Here is a 16,565-nt window from a genome sequence, read left to right on the forward strand (position 1 = left end):
GGGGAGGAGGAGGACTGTTGAGGACTGATGAGGAGAACTGAGGACGAGGAGGAGGAGTAGGAGGAGGACTGAGGAGGGGAGGAGGAAGAGGACTGGGGAGGATCAGGAAGACCCAGGAGGAGGACCCAGGAGGAGGAGGAGGACTGAGGAGGACTGAGGAGGAGGACTGACGATGACTGAGAAGGAGGAGGACTGAGGAGTACTGAGGAGGATGGCTGAGGAGGATGGCTGAGGAGGATGACTGAGGAGTGAGGAGGATGACTGAGAGGGAGGAGGAGGAGGACTCAGGAGGAGGACTCAGGAGGAAGAGGACTCAGGAGGAGGACTTAGGAGAAATGATAAGGAGGACTGAGGAGAACTGAGGAGGAGGAGGAGGAGGAGGAGGACTGAATAGGAGGAGGAGAAGGAGGGGGACTGGGAGAGGACTGAGGAGTAGGAGGACTGATGAGAAGGAGGAGGAGGAGGACTGAGGACCGAGGAGGAAGAGGAGGAGGATGAAGAGGAGGAGGAGGACCCAGGAGGAGGAGGACTGAGGAGGATGACTGAGGAGGATGACTGAGAGGGAAGAGGAGGAGGAGGAGGAGGAGGAGGACTGAGAAGGAGGAGGACTGAGAAGGAGGAGGAGGAGGAGGACTGAATAGGAGGAGGAGGAGGGGGACTGGGGAGGACTGAGGAGGAGGAAGGAGGACTGAAGAGAAGGATGAGGAGGAGGACTGAGGAGGACTGAGAACTGAGAAGGAAGAGGAGGAGGATCAAGAGGAGGAGAAGGACCCAGGAGGAGGACCCAGGAGGAGGACTCAGGAGGAGGAGGAGGACTGGGGAGGAGGAAGACTGTTGAGGACTGATGAGGAGGACTGAGGACGAGGAGGAGGAGTAGGAGGAGGACTGAGGAGGGAAGGAGGAAGAGGACTGAGGAAGATCAGGAAGACCCAGGAGGAGGAGGAGGAAGAGTAGGAGAAGGAAGCATCTAAATGTTATTTCCATTTTTGTCCGTTTTTGTCCATTTTTGTCCGTTTTTGTCCGCTCTATTTTTTGTCCGTTTTGAAAATATAGGGTACCGAACGGACAAAAAACATGATCCCCCTATAACAGCAAACATTGAACATTTTATTTAGCAATTTAGGTGTCCATTAATGTCCGCTAATGTCCGTCTATGTCCGCCTATGTCCGCCTATGTCCGCCTATGTCCTGTCCTTTTTGGATTCTATGAGACAAGCGGACATAGACGGACGTGACACCCCCCCCCATTAACGTTGGTCATTTAGCCATCTAACAATCGATCGTGCCGTAATATATGGCCAGAGAATAATAGGGTTTTGGAAATTCTATAGTTGTTCAGTGGGTCGATCGACTGAACACGTTTGCACTTGGTATTTAAACTTGCCAGTAGTTTATTTATGTTATGCACCGATGATAATGCAATTAGGATAACAACTAGGTAAGCCGGAAGTCTAATTCAAAACACACCTCACACCGTACACACCTCCAATCAGTAATTTTACTATTTGGTAGACCGGGTATTTTGGCTTGAATTCTGTTCCCACGGCACTGTTCTGATAGAAGCTACTTCTACTAATGGTCCCAGAGGAACGGCCGTAAAGTAGCCAGACTTCTTGTCTCCTGTACTGGCAGACACTTGCAGATTAAAGTTAGAAATTTCGCTATGCTATAAATATAATTGCTCTAGGAATTGAACAAACTCCTACTTATCTGTATCCTTTCTAAATTCGTTAGAGTTTCATGGACTGGGGAAAAATAATCGGTACAGTCTCCCTGCTTGTGTAATTAAGCAATGAAAACAATCCAAAATTATCACATATAAGTTGTAATAGCAGAAACTTTCTAACCGTACATTCACCCGCCACTGTTCAAGAACCTATATCAATCACTGTTTAAAATCATGACGTGAGCACTGTACATCCAATCAGCTATTCCTTTAGTTAGGATGATAGCCAAAACTATAAGGATTTTGGAGAACTAGGGTAATAGTCATAATTCTAAAATTTGAGTGAGTTACACGTGTTTTATTGACGATGATAAACATTTGTAATGTAAATTACGCTATGCAAGCGCGCACTGAGGGACTTTATGACGTCACGAGGCCACAGCTTATTATTGCAATAACAATCGTTACACGTACGCTAGAGAGTTGGTTCTTTCGGCGATACGATTCTTTACCAGTTTGTCACAGCTGATTTAAATCTTAGCCAAATTGGAGACTACAAATCAGTTAACTGGTCCTTTAAGAAGGCATCTGTATAGTACATACCCTAAGAAAACTCATTCAAAAGTTACCTTAGCAGCTGATAGAAGTAATAAGTGAACAATCTGTGGAACAACATCAAACTTCACAAGAGACAGGCTGGAACAAATCTTCTCGATGAAAAATGCCATCTCACTTTGTGAAACTGTTATGTCCTGAAACATCTGTCCAATGTGTAGGATGTTGTTTTGGGGCCACCTGAAATTATTAGAATTAGAATTAGAATTAAATTTACACAGCAATGCAATACAATAAGGATAAAAATAATTTAAAGAAGCTTCAAGATGCTGTGCAAGACATTCAAGTCAGTCAAAAACTGTTAGAAGAATACCCTTCTAAGGACATAGAATCAAAACATATAGTAGGTAATAAATTATAAGTTAATGAATATGGTACAGTGAGATTTAACATTAAACTTTGGGCAAGGAGGTAATCATTAAAGTAGTACGAAAATCACATAGATACCCACTTTGACATTTGTTGTCAGAAATATGTACATTTATATACAGAGAAGTATAGACCTCAGATTGAAAAATGGCATCTGCATCAGTCAGACAAGGAAATTAATACCATATAATGTTAAACAGAGTTTAACTGTCTGCATTATATTAAAGTTTATAGAACCATATTTCCATTTCTGCACTGGGAAAATTTGTGATATAAGCTGTATGTACCCAGGTACCTGACACTGCAGATTTTGTTGATGAGATGAGATCTGTATTCTGGACCAGTAAACTCCTCACCATCACAAGATACCGTTTGTCGACAAGCCTCAAGACAATTCAAAACTTGTCCCAATACTTCAAAACTCCTGAATGTAAAACTAGAAATTTGATACAAATTAAAGATCTAATTTGCGATGTTGTAATATTATATATTATTAATCTAATCTTGTTAACAATTTTCCAGTGAGCTACCTACTTTCCGCATGAGTTGTTGGATTTCATGATAACATCCAAAAAGTGTTGAGAAATTTCTTGCAGCGAGCCAACTGGAGCAGAAGAGACAAAAGTGTTGAGAGCTGTTATCAGTTCGGTTGTAACCTGGCAAACAGCCAATCAGATAACTTTTAGAATTAGAAATATTTTGGTTCCACTTGTTTTCAAAGTGGTATAATCATTTGAACGACAATAGAATTCACCATTAAGTGAATATACATAGCATATTCATAGCATATATACATAGCATATTCATAGCATATTCATAGCATATATAATAGTATATATAATGGACACGTCCATACACTAGATAATTCGTTATTAGTAAATTTAGCAAATCAAGCTCAAAACCTAACAGTTAAGAATAAGGGAGCTGATTAGAAACCTGCTTGACAAGATCTTGTTGCTCCAGTAAAGAAATTAGAGATATCGCACATTTACATGTAACAGTAATCTTCTTATCTGACAACAGGACGGTTAAGTTTCAAATTCAATCAGTGAAAATAGCTGTTCCATTATCTACTTATCAAATACCATTTATTTGGGTCAGGACTAGGATAAAATGTGAAACTAAGTATAAAACTATTTAAAAATATACAGTTGCTCACCAACCTCTCTATCTGATCAAGGACAGGTAATATCATTAACCTAGCGAAAATAAGTAGGCATTCTTGCACTTAAGTAAAATGATAAGTTCAGATGGCATTACCAAACAAAAGATTTTTAGCAAACTCAACCAGCTTTCCAGCATTGTTTTTCTTAACCAAAAGCTTCATGCGTTCCTCTTCACTCTGAGTGTTGATAATCTCATACTTGTTTGCCATTACACCTTATTAAATATATCATTCAAAGTTAAATAATTCGAATCGTCCTTCATTAAATTTAGAAGCTGATCTGAAGGTCTAAAAAAACATAAAATAAAACACTATGAAGAAGTATAATAAAATATTCAAACAATATACACATAATATAGCAATGGCCAATTGGCTGACTATTATAAGGTCATGGCCTGAACAAACAATTTCTTTAAATAGTCAAGTGATGCTAAAGCATAGCACAAATGTGTAATAAGTTAATAGATTAAAAACTGATTCATGTGATGCATTACGCAGAGCACAGATAAAAATACTGATTCAATGATTAAAATTAAAGCTGTGAGTGTCAATAAATTACTGTGTCATAAAAAAGGAACGATGTACACGTGATCTGAGATACCAATATCTCAATATCAAAAGGATAGTGTCTAGAAACATTCATAGTCCATGGTGGCAGGTATCAAGTTAAACGAAGTTACACTGACTGGCAATGTATACGATTGCCGTCTCCCTCTCTCACCCCTGACCGCTATCAGGGTGCTCCTGAGGATTGAGAATCTAATCCTGAAGTATAAATGATGCTATGAAGTATAAATGATGCTATTTTTTCAGATGAACTTTAATTTTATGCATTCTAGGTGATTGGTATTTTTAAAGATTGGATAGAGTTCATCATGTTTTTACAAAAGAAAAATAGTCAAACAATTTATACAACAGAGCAAGGAATAAGCATGCCTGAAAACTTGCACACACCGGAACGCTAGTTCAGTTGAGTTTTTAGAGACAAGGCTCACATTTGAGGCTCACATTTAATTAGGATCAGAAGAAAATTGTTAGCAGACATTAGGAGTTCTGTTTATAGTTGTTACTATGGGTAGCAGTCTTGTTGAGTATAATGGCGCAGGAGGGTCAACCTGAAAAGAACATTGCTTGACCCTCCTGCCCCACCGCATGGATCAGGAGGTTCATTTCAGAAACAGTGCTTGACCCTCCTGCCCCACCACATGGATCAGGAGGTTCATTTCAGAAAAAACAGTGCTTGACCCTCCTGCCCCACCACATGGATTACGGGGGTCACCCACAAAAACAGTGCTTGACCCTCCTGCCCCACCACATGGATTACGGGGGTCACCCACAAGACCATGTGCGCTGCACTTATTTCTACATCGCGCGCGATACGTGTGTGCGTGATTACATGAAATATTACCGCGCCCTACGCCAAGTAGACGAAAAGCGTGGTCGAAGAGCGAGAGTCGGTACAATAAATAAAACGAGAGTTGGTACATTTAACTGGCATTTTTTAACCGTGGTACAATCAGAATTGAATACAGCCGACACAGGATGAGGGGGGGGGGGGGGGGCAATGACTACTGATGGAGACTTTTGAGCACCAATGGGGACGAAAATCATAGGGACTGAAGGTCAAATCGCTGGTGAAATTTTCCATTTGTCCCCATAAGTACCCAAAGTTTTGGCGAGTTTTATGTAGTTTTGATATTATCTTTTATTAAATGACTTCTAAAGGAGACTTTTGGGTACCAATGGGGGCTAAAAATCTTGGAGACTTGAGGTTAAATTGCTGGCGAAATTCTGCACTTGTCCCCAAAGTACCCAAAGTCATTGGCTCCCCCCCCCCCCTCCCCCGGGTGAGGTGACGGAGAAAAATAAACTGAGCTCAAGGCTACATTTCCAGATATCCCGCCACGGCACCGTCGCTCATGCTGCAAAGTGTGTTGAGAGATGCCCACGTCATCACACGTAAACTGTGTCACGAATACCTGAAATGCAGACGTGCAGAACAAACATAACTCTGATCTATATTTTTCATAAAACTTTCAGGATTTGCCAATGAGGGAAAAGACAGCACTGTCCGAGAAGCTAGAAATGCATGAATCATAGGTGACATGGATAGGGGTAAGAAGTTTTTTTAAAACATGAAAATTGTGAAAGGAAAAGAAGTAGAAATGAGAAAGGGTAGATTTAAAATGTTTGAGAATCGATTTTGTGCTGAAGAACTCCGTCCGCAGGACGGGCTTCCGGCTACTTATGATAATTCGAATAAATTTGAGATTCAAACAAGCTACGAATACGAATGCTTATAGCAGTGGCAAGCTCTTGTTTGCTGCGCATTGGCTGCAATGTATAACCGCAGTATGAACTGTCAAAATATTTGAATTTGCTTACCTAGTGGCTTTGTTTGATAAAGCATACATACTTTATATACCGATAAATCAATAACTCCTTTTGATTCTTCGGTTTGAGAATTGTGCGGTCACACATCTCTGCAATGTCTGAAAAGGTGGCAGGGAAGTATTGAAACTTACTTAACACTATATTTACAGTTAAACCTTGAACTACTATAACTAGGGCAGTAGGAAACGCCAAAAAGTAGATCATCTGACTAAAACAACTTAACTTCATCCAAGAGTCTAGTTAGCAGCATTGTAGCGATAAGATACCACCATAGTTTGAGCTGTCGACACTGAAATAAAACAAACAATTTACTTTTCACTACTGCAGGGGAATGCATGTAACATATAAAGAATAAAGATATAATATATTGTATGTTTTTCATCGTGGCCTCAGGGGAGAAGGGCAGCTCGAAAAACCGAAAAAAGTCTAAAAAACCGTGTTGGAGCTGGTGAGTTAAAGCTACCGATCTCGATCGTGAGAGTCAGATGATCAGATCGCATGTAACGTGAGTTTCGCCCGCCTGAATAAGGCAACATGAAATCATATTGCTGGTGACAGGTCTCGACCAAGATGTAAAATAAAGATACCCCAAATTTGTTATTTTTAAGCCGATTCACATCGACCCAAGTCTCTGCTTTGACCCTAAATGCTCAAACTTCGTTAATAGATTGGAAAATCGTGTTATGCTTGTTACTAATAACTGTTGTTTGTGAGAGGACATCTCGATTTCCCGGATCAGAGGATCACACCAATGAGGGGTTGATTGTGCATGTGTGAACTTGACTAAATTTTCAAATTGCCCGATTTTTTTTCAGTAGGTCACATTACTCGTGACGTGCAAATGTATCTTTTGTCTTTTAATAGGTCAAGCTCAGAGCTTTAAAGCTTTAAAGACTTCTCCGTGACAAAGACGGCCGACATATATCTTTACTCCAGGAAAAGTCAGAACTCTTTCCACACCACATTCTTAAATGTACACGACAGCAGAACGACGATGTAGCCCCACGCCGCAGTAAACTTTAAATTTCTGACCCGGAACGAGCCCAGCAACTGTAGACAGCTGCGTGAGCTATGTACGGTTAGCAGATTTAAGAGCTTATGCAATAAGCAGTCACCGTTCACTCTCATTTTTGACTTTTCTTCTTTTGAACAACAAATGTCCATTGAATGATGCCAAGCTAAGCGATTATGATTAGAAAAGTACCGTGATTTACACTGATGGCTCATACAAGGACTTGTTGGACTTCGTGAATTTGGAGGACCTGCAGCTGTAATCAGTACTTCACTACCAGATGTGCGAGGCCGAGGTTCCCGTTTGACAACATTACAAGTGGACCACCCAGGCCGGGATGATCACGCGCTAGTTGACATGAGATCTGATTCTCCCGGGAAAATTGGGCGAGATGACCGGTGTCCTGTCAGAGGTCACGGATACAAGGATACAAAAATATAAATATTTTATTGTACAATTACAATAGTCGTATAAACTTGACAAATTCGCCTACCATCACGTGACCCTCGTCAACGAGCAAGTGAAAAATGTGTTCACAGCATTTATATTATACGGTAACTACACCATAGATTGACAAGCTAAGCGTACAGAAAAACGTCCAACTCCTGACTATAATAAAACTCCGGTATAATAGCGTTTTTGACGGCTGCCAGACTTTGGGGCCGAAGTGATATGATCCACCATATACGTCATCAAGTAATTAACATGCAAGCTTGAAGCTTGTGGCGTATAATTAGTGATGTGATCCATGGATTGAATATAATTGACCTAGAAATGGGCTAGATCTGGGGTAAAGTTCATATGACAACTCTGCACACAGAAGCTACAAATTAAGAAGTGAACATGTTTTAAATTGAGACAATGTATTGGCTGGTTATAAAATGTTAAATCGATTAATAATATAATACTTCAGAATACAACAAATTACTCAATATTATTACCAAAGTATTTCGCAACAGCGAACAAGTACTCAATCTTTGTTGGGTATGTCGTGTAGAAGGAACAAAGGTCGTACAGAATACTGCTGGAAATCCTCTTCTTTTTGGAAGGAGTCTTTCCAACAGCAAGCCGATCCAGATGGTAATCTGTAACAACCTGTTGCTCCTTGATAGCACGAAAATATTCTTGAACAGAGGGCTTTGGGCGATTCACTCGGGTTTTGAAACCTCTGTGAAACCCCTCCACCATGTTAGAGGTCCGAGGGAACTCCGGATCCTGAAGAATACTGGCGAAATGATTCCAGAAGGATATGTGGGAGGAACCCTCACCTCACTGTCATAACTATAGGTGTCTCCTTTCTTATCACCAGTCAAAATATAAACTAATGGTAGACATTTGTTTTCTATCACCGAATGTATGGTGTAACTTTGGGGAAATATCTTCGGAGCGACATAAAATGTCCCGTCAGCAATCCAATTGTTGTATTCTGCGAGGGTGTGAAGGTTCCTGTTGGTGGCGAAGGCTATGATTCTCACATCTCGGTCAGTCTTCCCATCAAAGAGGATAAATGGTTCGTCTCTTCTCGTAGATGTGCAGCTGGGAGGAAGAACGAATTCAAGAGAAGTCTTCGACTCGGTATGTTGGGCAGATCCGGAGGCAGAAGCTCTGGCTCGTTGGACGACTTTTCCAAGGGATTCCATATTAGGTAGCGTCTGGTTTACTTCTGTTGAAGCATCAGCAAGGACTTCTGATATCAGGTTCTGAGTCGCCGACAGGGGTTGTTCTGCAGCCTTCCTCTTGAGCGTTGTAAGGAGTTCGAGTCTCTGTGGGGTAGCCAGATCTGAATCGTGGTTGTGTGGTTTACTTCCAAGGGAAAGATTGTTGTCTGTGAGAGCGAGATAGCACTTGGCAGGACATTTAAGGGATTTGTTCTTCTGGCAACGCCAAGCAGAGGAGAGGACGGTGTCATCATTTTTCTTGCGGCTGTAGATATATCCGTCAGAATCAAGCACCTGTTTACATCCTCTGAAACCGTTGAGGAACTTGGAGAAGGTAGGCATGACTGTTGATAGAATTAAATGCGATACTACTACCTTCTATCACCCAATATTTATACCTAGAACACTAGATCGGCTCACTCCCCTTGCAAGCCTTTGACACGTACGTCTCACATCCCTTGATGACTATAATAAAACTCCGGTATAATAGCGTTTTTGACGGAGCAATTTAATGGCCTGGAGTAGGAAACTTTGTTGACCGGAATAAATTGATCCGAAAGGCGAAAGATACATATGAGAGGCCATCATAAGATGGTACCAAAATATCTCTGTGAAAAGTCCTTTTAACTTTTTTAAGCGTCAAAAGTCGGTGCACTTACTTTATCCATCGAAAAAAGGCATCCCCTGGTGGCTCGTAAAGTATCGATTTTAGCTGTCTAGTAGCCATCTTCTGTGCTCTCTGGCAGTCTAAGAAGAAACATTATTATATACGACTCTATACAAATAATCTTATTATAAAACAGGATCATACATAGTTAATAGAACTCCATTAAGAAAACATCTTAACTACGTAATCTGTGCCTAGTACAACAGTTTCCAACACTTCCTACAGCTAGCAATATCCCTTATTTCATTTAAATCACTCAAATTTCTAAGTTCTAAGTTTCTATATTTAAGGTCATCAACAAGCATATTTGATATAAGTTTGTATTAGGTCTACCAACACGCCCTTTAAATTTACCACTACTATTTAACACAAATTTCTCTTTGTGATGAAAAAGTTTAAAGAAGCTTTACAACTTAACTCAAACTAATGCTTCTGTCTGTCTGCTGCATTTGAGTTTATTTCTAAATGATTCGCAGCTTTCGGTAGCTCCATGTTCAGCCCACCATGCCTGAAAAAATTTGGTTCACAATAACTTTGGTTCCCATAAATATTATGGTTACCATAATATAAGTCACAAATTTTGTTAATTTCAAGTCAACAACAATATTAGTCGTATTTTTAAGACCATTTTTCCATATCATTTAATTTTTTTAAATTTATTCAGCTAGCTTTTTTGACTAAAATATTTTCGATCTGGGAAATTATTTAAAGACGAGTCAACATTACATACATCAATTACATAGCATCACATACATTTACCTATAACACGCAGTAGCGACTTGTATAAATTTAACGATACTTAAATTCGTTAAATCATATATCATGTATATGCTCTGCTGAAATCTTAGTCTCCTTTAAAATAAGTCCTCCCATGAAATTTAGTTTACAACAATTTTAGGCAATTGTTTGACTTAATTTATGGTATAATAGATTTTTCGTTCCTGAGGAAAGGGAATTTCGGCGGATATAGTAACACCAGAAAATATTGGTTTATGTAAATTGAGTTTACGTTGTTTATCAATGATTCGAGGGCACTGCAACGAGAATTAGAACAATTAATCAAAAATTACTGCCTAAACATTTAATGACCAAAACCTAACGAGCTTAACCTCTGTCACTCTTTTTCGGAGATTCAATATCATTTGACACAACTCTATGGATTAACTATATGATTTTTTAAAATAGGAAAACTAATCTGGTTGTATCCTAGCAGAACTGATTATTATATACGTTAAGAACAGTGTCAGCTGGAATATTCAAGTAAGGTCATTTGTGTGCTTTCTTTTACAACAGAAACAAGGAATTGAAATATCATTGTAAACTAAAACTGACAAGGGTAATCATAACATAACATTGTGCTCACAGTGTCACTCCATTCCTGAAAAAAGCCCATTTTCTTCCAATAAGACAACAAATAGAGTATAAGATTGCTCTAACCGTGTTCAAATGTGTCAACAACGTAGCTCCAAATTATATCACCAAATGCATCAACATTAAGAGTCAACCTGTACGTGTACTACGGACTGAACAAGACTATTTCCTCCTAAATGTTCCTACTGTTTCAAATTATAGTAAAACTGAGAGAAGCTTTAGTTACTGTGGACCCTTTGTTTGGAATCAGCTTCCTTAGCAATTGAGAACATTAACCGATATCGTCTTGTTTAAAAAGAGAATAAATACGCATCTCTTTGAAAAAGCATTCATATAAGTAGCATATAATAACTTTATCATAAAACCCAAACTTCATAAAAATAAGTTCTAATGTACATATTCAATATTCATGAGTCGCTTTAGATGGCTTGAACTGAATCTTTACTTAGCTGTCATTAGTTTAGTGCTCAGTGTCAACAAGAATTGTCATTATATTTTCCCTGTGATAATATTCAATTTCAAGTCAATATATCATAGTTATTGAATGCCTATATATATCCTGAAGTTAGGACTATGATTTGACCTGCCCATCCCCTAATTTTGGAAGTTTATATGCTCCTATCGTGAAAATGAGGTTAATTGAATGAAGGCTTTCATGTTATTCTGTATTATCACGTCATCTTACATCACATTATCAGGTCCAGTATATCCATAATTAAGACACCAATTGAATAATGAATGTGAATTTGTTTAGAGAATAAAATTTAGGTCGAAAATTTTGATCCTTCCCCCCCCCCCCCCCCCCCCCGCCCCCCTCTGGCCTTATTTCATTAAATCCATAACACCTGATCTTGAAGTTACTCACAAGGCGAGGAACATCCTAGCCTGTCCAGCATCTGGGAGGTCTACACAGGAAACAGTAGCTCATTTAGCTCTAGGTCACCAGGCTGTGACAGTAGTCTTGATGTCCATTGTCCAACCAGTTCTGCGATTTACAGGTAACATCTAGGTAAAGAATAAGATTAAGTTGAATGTGCTTATGATGGGACCCCGGAGGGCAAGATCAGGTTATAATAATATAACACCTTGAATTTTTAATGTACTATATACTATAATATCTGAAAGAATCTCTTCGAATATTTTTCTGTGACAAGTGGATCTTGAATCTTTGAATAGAGTTGGTGGTTACTGTCTGGTGACATTACACACTCACTTAATCTTCCTCTTGGTCCAAGGGATGTTTTAAGAAGGGCATTAATAACTTCCCTTACTGACATACTTACAACAAAATAGCTGCATTGCTTTGGACTTGTCAGTAGAATGCCTGAAGATCAGTAAACCTGCCTCTGAATATGATGAGACCTGTGCAAGGACCAGACCATTTGCTAACCTGCTAGATGAGTCTAGGTCAATATTCATCGATGGTAAGGTTATTACTAAAGTCAAGGATACCAAATTCCTAGGTATTGTTATAGATAGTAAGTTAAACTGGGCTGCCCATATGCACTACATTCGTAAAAAACTTCGGTCCATGACTGGTGCAATCTGTAGAATTCGACACTCGATACCTGGTGAACTATATTTGAAAATATATAATGCTCTCTTTGAATCACATCTCAGTTATGGTATAAGTGTTTGGGGCGTTGTCCTTAAAGAACGATCAAATGACAGTCTTTTTATCACACAGAAGCACTGTGTAAGGATCCTTTTTGGTGATCTCGACTCATATTTAGATAAACAATCAACATGTGCACGTACTAGACCGTATGGTATGCAAAAATTAGACCATAAACACTTTGAAAAGGAGCATACAAAACCCATTTTTAATAGACTAAAAATTCTAACGGCTCAAAACTTGTACAAATATCACTGCATTTTAGAATTCTCTAAGATTATCAAGTACCACTGCCCCTACTCCCTTTATGAGGCCATCAACATTTCAAACCGTGCAACGAGTCTAACTGTTATTCTTCTAAATAAATCAAATACCTTTTTGTTTAATGCAGCCAAGCTTTGGAACACAGTTCATAAAAAAATTTTAACTTCAAGCAATTGCCTAGAAACTTCCATTAACTTGATAAAATTGAGAACCAAAGCACTATTAGTACAATCACAGGCAGCTGACTTAAAAGATACCTGGACTCCAACCAATTTTAAATTGCAGTAATTAAATTGCACATGCAGCAGCACACACCTAATATCACTATCATGATTGAACTATAAGCTGATAAGCTTTTAGATCCATTTTTAACCACTTGATGTAATGTTTTTAATAATTAAATATTTTATTTTACAAATTTATATCAGATCGAACCTATATTTGATAATCGAACCTATATTCGATAATCAAACCTGTATTCGATAGTTAAATTTATGCGATAAATTGATATTGATATTATTATTGTTGAATGAAGTTAACTCCTGAGATAAATTTTATTAATTTTTTAACAAAGGGACTTGGAGTATAAACGACCAAGTTCGCATAAATGCCTACCCAACCAAGAATTTAGGAGGCAAGGGTGGGTGCGTAAACTTTACGGTCTGCACTCTCCGATCCTGTATCACCCTGGATTCTTTTTGACGTATTTTTGTATTAGGTATATACCTTCTATCCATTCTCTTGCTACTCCAAGTCCCCTAAGATATCTGGTAAAAAGGTCCTGCTAGTTATATATAAAATATATTTATGTTTGCTTTAATTGATACTAAATAAAATTGTTGTTTTCTTGAAATTGTTGTTTTCTTGGTTACCCAACTGTCTACTTGAATGACAACCCAAAAATAGGAAGAGATCAAGAGGCAGGTCTATAGGAAGAGCTTAAATGTAGTAGAAATGTTACCTACCCTCCGAAGATGTATAAGTAAAGTAATAAAACAGCTCCCGCAGACTAATCTTTTTGGATGGAGATCTCGCTAGAGTAACATGTTACTTGGTTCAATCCAATAACATATAAAATTAAAGAGTTTAAGAGTCCAAAATAGGAATTTAACACAAATATATATTAAATTCATTCACTGCAACAATCACTTCATAAAATCATGTAGGAGTATTGATAAGATTGAGTTCCAGATCACCTATATATTGCTGTGGATGCTAAAATCCTGACACCTCTATAACCCCTAAAAGAAACTATACATGTCATGGGTAATGGATATCATTAGTAGGTAGTTATTGCAAACAGAGTGCTACCAAGTGCCACGTCTTATGATTTTCTAGAAATCAGAAACAAAAAGTAAAACTCTAATCAAAATGCTGAGCAGGATGAAGCAAAGACTTGAAGAAGAACTAAGAGACAACCAGAATGGCTTCAGACCTGGTTGCTCTACAACTTCGCACATTCTTGTTCTGTGAAGAATTATATAGGGTCTAAAGGCCATGAGTGTGAAGGCCACTATGGTGTTTATAGATTTTAATAAAGCCTTTGACAGTGTACATAAAGGTTTGCTTATTAAGACCAGCCATGACTTATGTTGATAGCCTACGAGCTGACACGGGTCTCAACGACACTGGAGAAATGGGCGGACTTATGGCGGATAGAGTTTTATGGAGACAGCGCATCAATACTCGGACGCTGAAGTAAGTCAGAGTTATTAAGATACTTAAAGCAAATGGTATACCAGAATAGATGGTATTACAGGGGTCTTCGAAGTCCTGGTAGGATCAGGATTCGGGAGTACTGCAAAGAGACACCTCATACTTGTTCATCATCGTGATTGACTATATCATGACAGTGGCTATAGATGATGACTCAGACTCTGGGTTCACTCTTAAGCCTGCACAGGGTGTAGATGGATTTGTGCTGAAAATATCGCATATGTCAAATTCTCAGATGATGGTGCCCTTATCACTGATATAATTGAATGGGGCAAAACTACTCCTGGACAGGCTATAGGAAGCAGCAAAAAGTGTGGGGTTAGTCTTGAACAACTCTAAAACAAATCTCATGACTCTAAACACTACAGAGGAAAGTAGACTTTAAAGCTGTTCTGGAAACCAGCTGGAAAACGTACCTTGGGGGCATAGATATCAACAACTGAGAGAGACTTTAGAGAGACTTTTCAAGAGCAACTATGAAGATCCAAGAGCGTAGGATGCAACTAGCTTTGCCATATACACTGCCACCTTGAACTAGTTGCTAAGTGTGGGGTACTTAATGAACCTAACCATGGTGTGCTGAGCAGGGGAAGAACAGTCATAACTTATGTTGATAGCCTAAGGGCTGATACAGGTTTGAGTAACACTGGAGAAATCACGGGACTTATGGAGGATAGAAATCTATCGAGACAGTGCATCAATACTCGGACGCTGAAGCCTAAATTAAGAGAAGTTTAAAAGTTCACAATCATAATTATTATTTAAAATTGCTTCTAATAGCTACTGATAATCAGCTTGATAGTCGTCTTCCAGCCAGTTTATCAGAAATAAATAAAATGCAGAACCTAACAAAAGGACTAAAATAACTCCAAGATATATTTCATGAAAATTACTAAATTTGCATTGGCGCTCGATTCCAAAGAATTTTTGTTAATGATGCGTTGACAAAATGCGCGGCGCGCAAAAATTATCATTTGAAATTGTTTGTTGTTCAAACATATTTCATAAAATAATCTGTAATATATAGTTCTAATAGTGTATAAAAAAGAATAATCTCAAAATATAACACTAAACAGAGCAAAAACGAGGATCGCGCAAAAATTATATCTATTTTGACAATTTCCGCGATTTTAAATAGGAACCATTTAAATATATGAAAACAAAATACGCAAACCATTAAAATCTTGATCCATAAATTTTTAATTGTAGAGTCCCCGGTCAATAGTTTGCAAAAATAATTTTATATACGAAAATATAAAGAATTTAAAAATTTATGGATCAATAAATTTAGGGTTTGCGTAATTTGTTAATTATACTATATGTATAAACATGGTTCCTGTTCAAAATCCCGGAAATTGTTAAAATAGATATGATTTTTGCGCGATCCTCGTTTTTGCTCTGTTTAGTGTTATATTTTGAGATTATTCTTTTTTATACACTATTAGAACTATATATTACAGATTATTTTATGAAATATGTTTGAACAACAAACAATTTCAAATGATAATTTTTCCGCGCCGCGCATTTTGTCAACGCATCATTAACAAAAATCCTTTGGAATCGAGCGCCAATGCAAATTTAGTAATTTTCATGAAAAATATCTTGGAGTTATTTTAGTCCTTTTGTTAGGTTCTGCATTTTATTTATTTCTGATAAACTGGCTGGAAGACGACTATCAAGCTGATTATCAGTAGCTATTAGAGGCAATTTTAAATAATAATTATGATTGTGAACTTTTAAACTTCTCTTAATTTAGGCTTCAGCGTCCGAGTATTGATGCACTGTCTCGATAGATTTCTATCCTCCATAAGTCCCGTGATTTCTCCAGTGTTACTCAAACCTGTATCAGCCCTTAGGCTATCAACATAAGTTATGACTGTTCTTCCCCTGCTCAGCACACCATGGTTAGGTTCATTAAGTACCCCACACTTAGCAACTAGTTCAAGGTGGCAGTGTATATGGCAAAGCTAGTTGCATCCTACGCTCTTGGATCTTCATAGTTGCTCTTGAAAAGTCTCTCTAAAGTCTCTCTCAGTTGTTGATATCTATGCCC

General features: G+C 38.4%; 2 protein-coding genes and 1 long non-coding RNA gene across 3 annotated transcripts in view; all 3 read right to left on the bottom strand.

Annotated features, from left to right (window-relative positions):
- The window catches only part of LOC134816150 (Fanconi anemia group I protein homolog), a 145,188-nt gene extending 141,151 nt beyond the window's left edge, over positions 1 to 4,037 (bottom strand). The window contains exons 1-5 of the mRNA XM_063824919.1: positions 3,911 to 4,037; positions 3,587 to 3,663; positions 3,185 to 3,306; positions 2,946 to 3,074; positions 2,296 to 2,461 (exon numbers count right to left, since the gene is read on the bottom strand). Coding sequence (XP_063680989.1) covers positions 2,296 to 2,461; positions 2,946 to 3,074; positions 3,185 to 3,306; positions 3,587 to 3,663; positions 3,911 to 4,025 — 609 coding nt within the window. The 5' untranslated portion in view covers positions 4,026 to 4,037. The remainder of the gene's footprint in view (positions 1 to 2,295; positions 2,462 to 2,945; positions 3,075 to 3,184; positions 3,307 to 3,586; positions 3,664 to 3,910) is intronic.
- The window catches only part of LOC134815976 (uncharacterized), a 578,562-nt gene that overhangs the window by 156,891 nt on the left and 405,106 nt on the right, over positions 1 to 16,565 (bottom strand). The window lies entirely within an intron of this gene.
- Positions 5,519 to 7,374, bottom strand: LOC134816151 (uncharacterized). The gene is made up of 2 exons (XR_010160357.1): positions 6,201 to 7,374; positions 5,519 to 5,794 (listed from the first exon to the last, which is right to left on the bottom strand). It is a non-coding gene; the product is annotated as an uncharacterized LOC134816151 (long non-coding RNA).

Source organism: Bolinopsis microptera, chromosome 5 (genome assembly GCF_026151205.1).
Source record: "Bolinopsis microptera isolate Bmic1 chromosome 5, MBARI_Bmic_1.0, whole genome shotgun sequence".
Classification (NCBI taxonomy): Eukaryota; Metazoa; Ctenophora; class Tentaculata; order Lobata; family Bolinopsidae; genus Bolinopsis; species Bolinopsis microptera.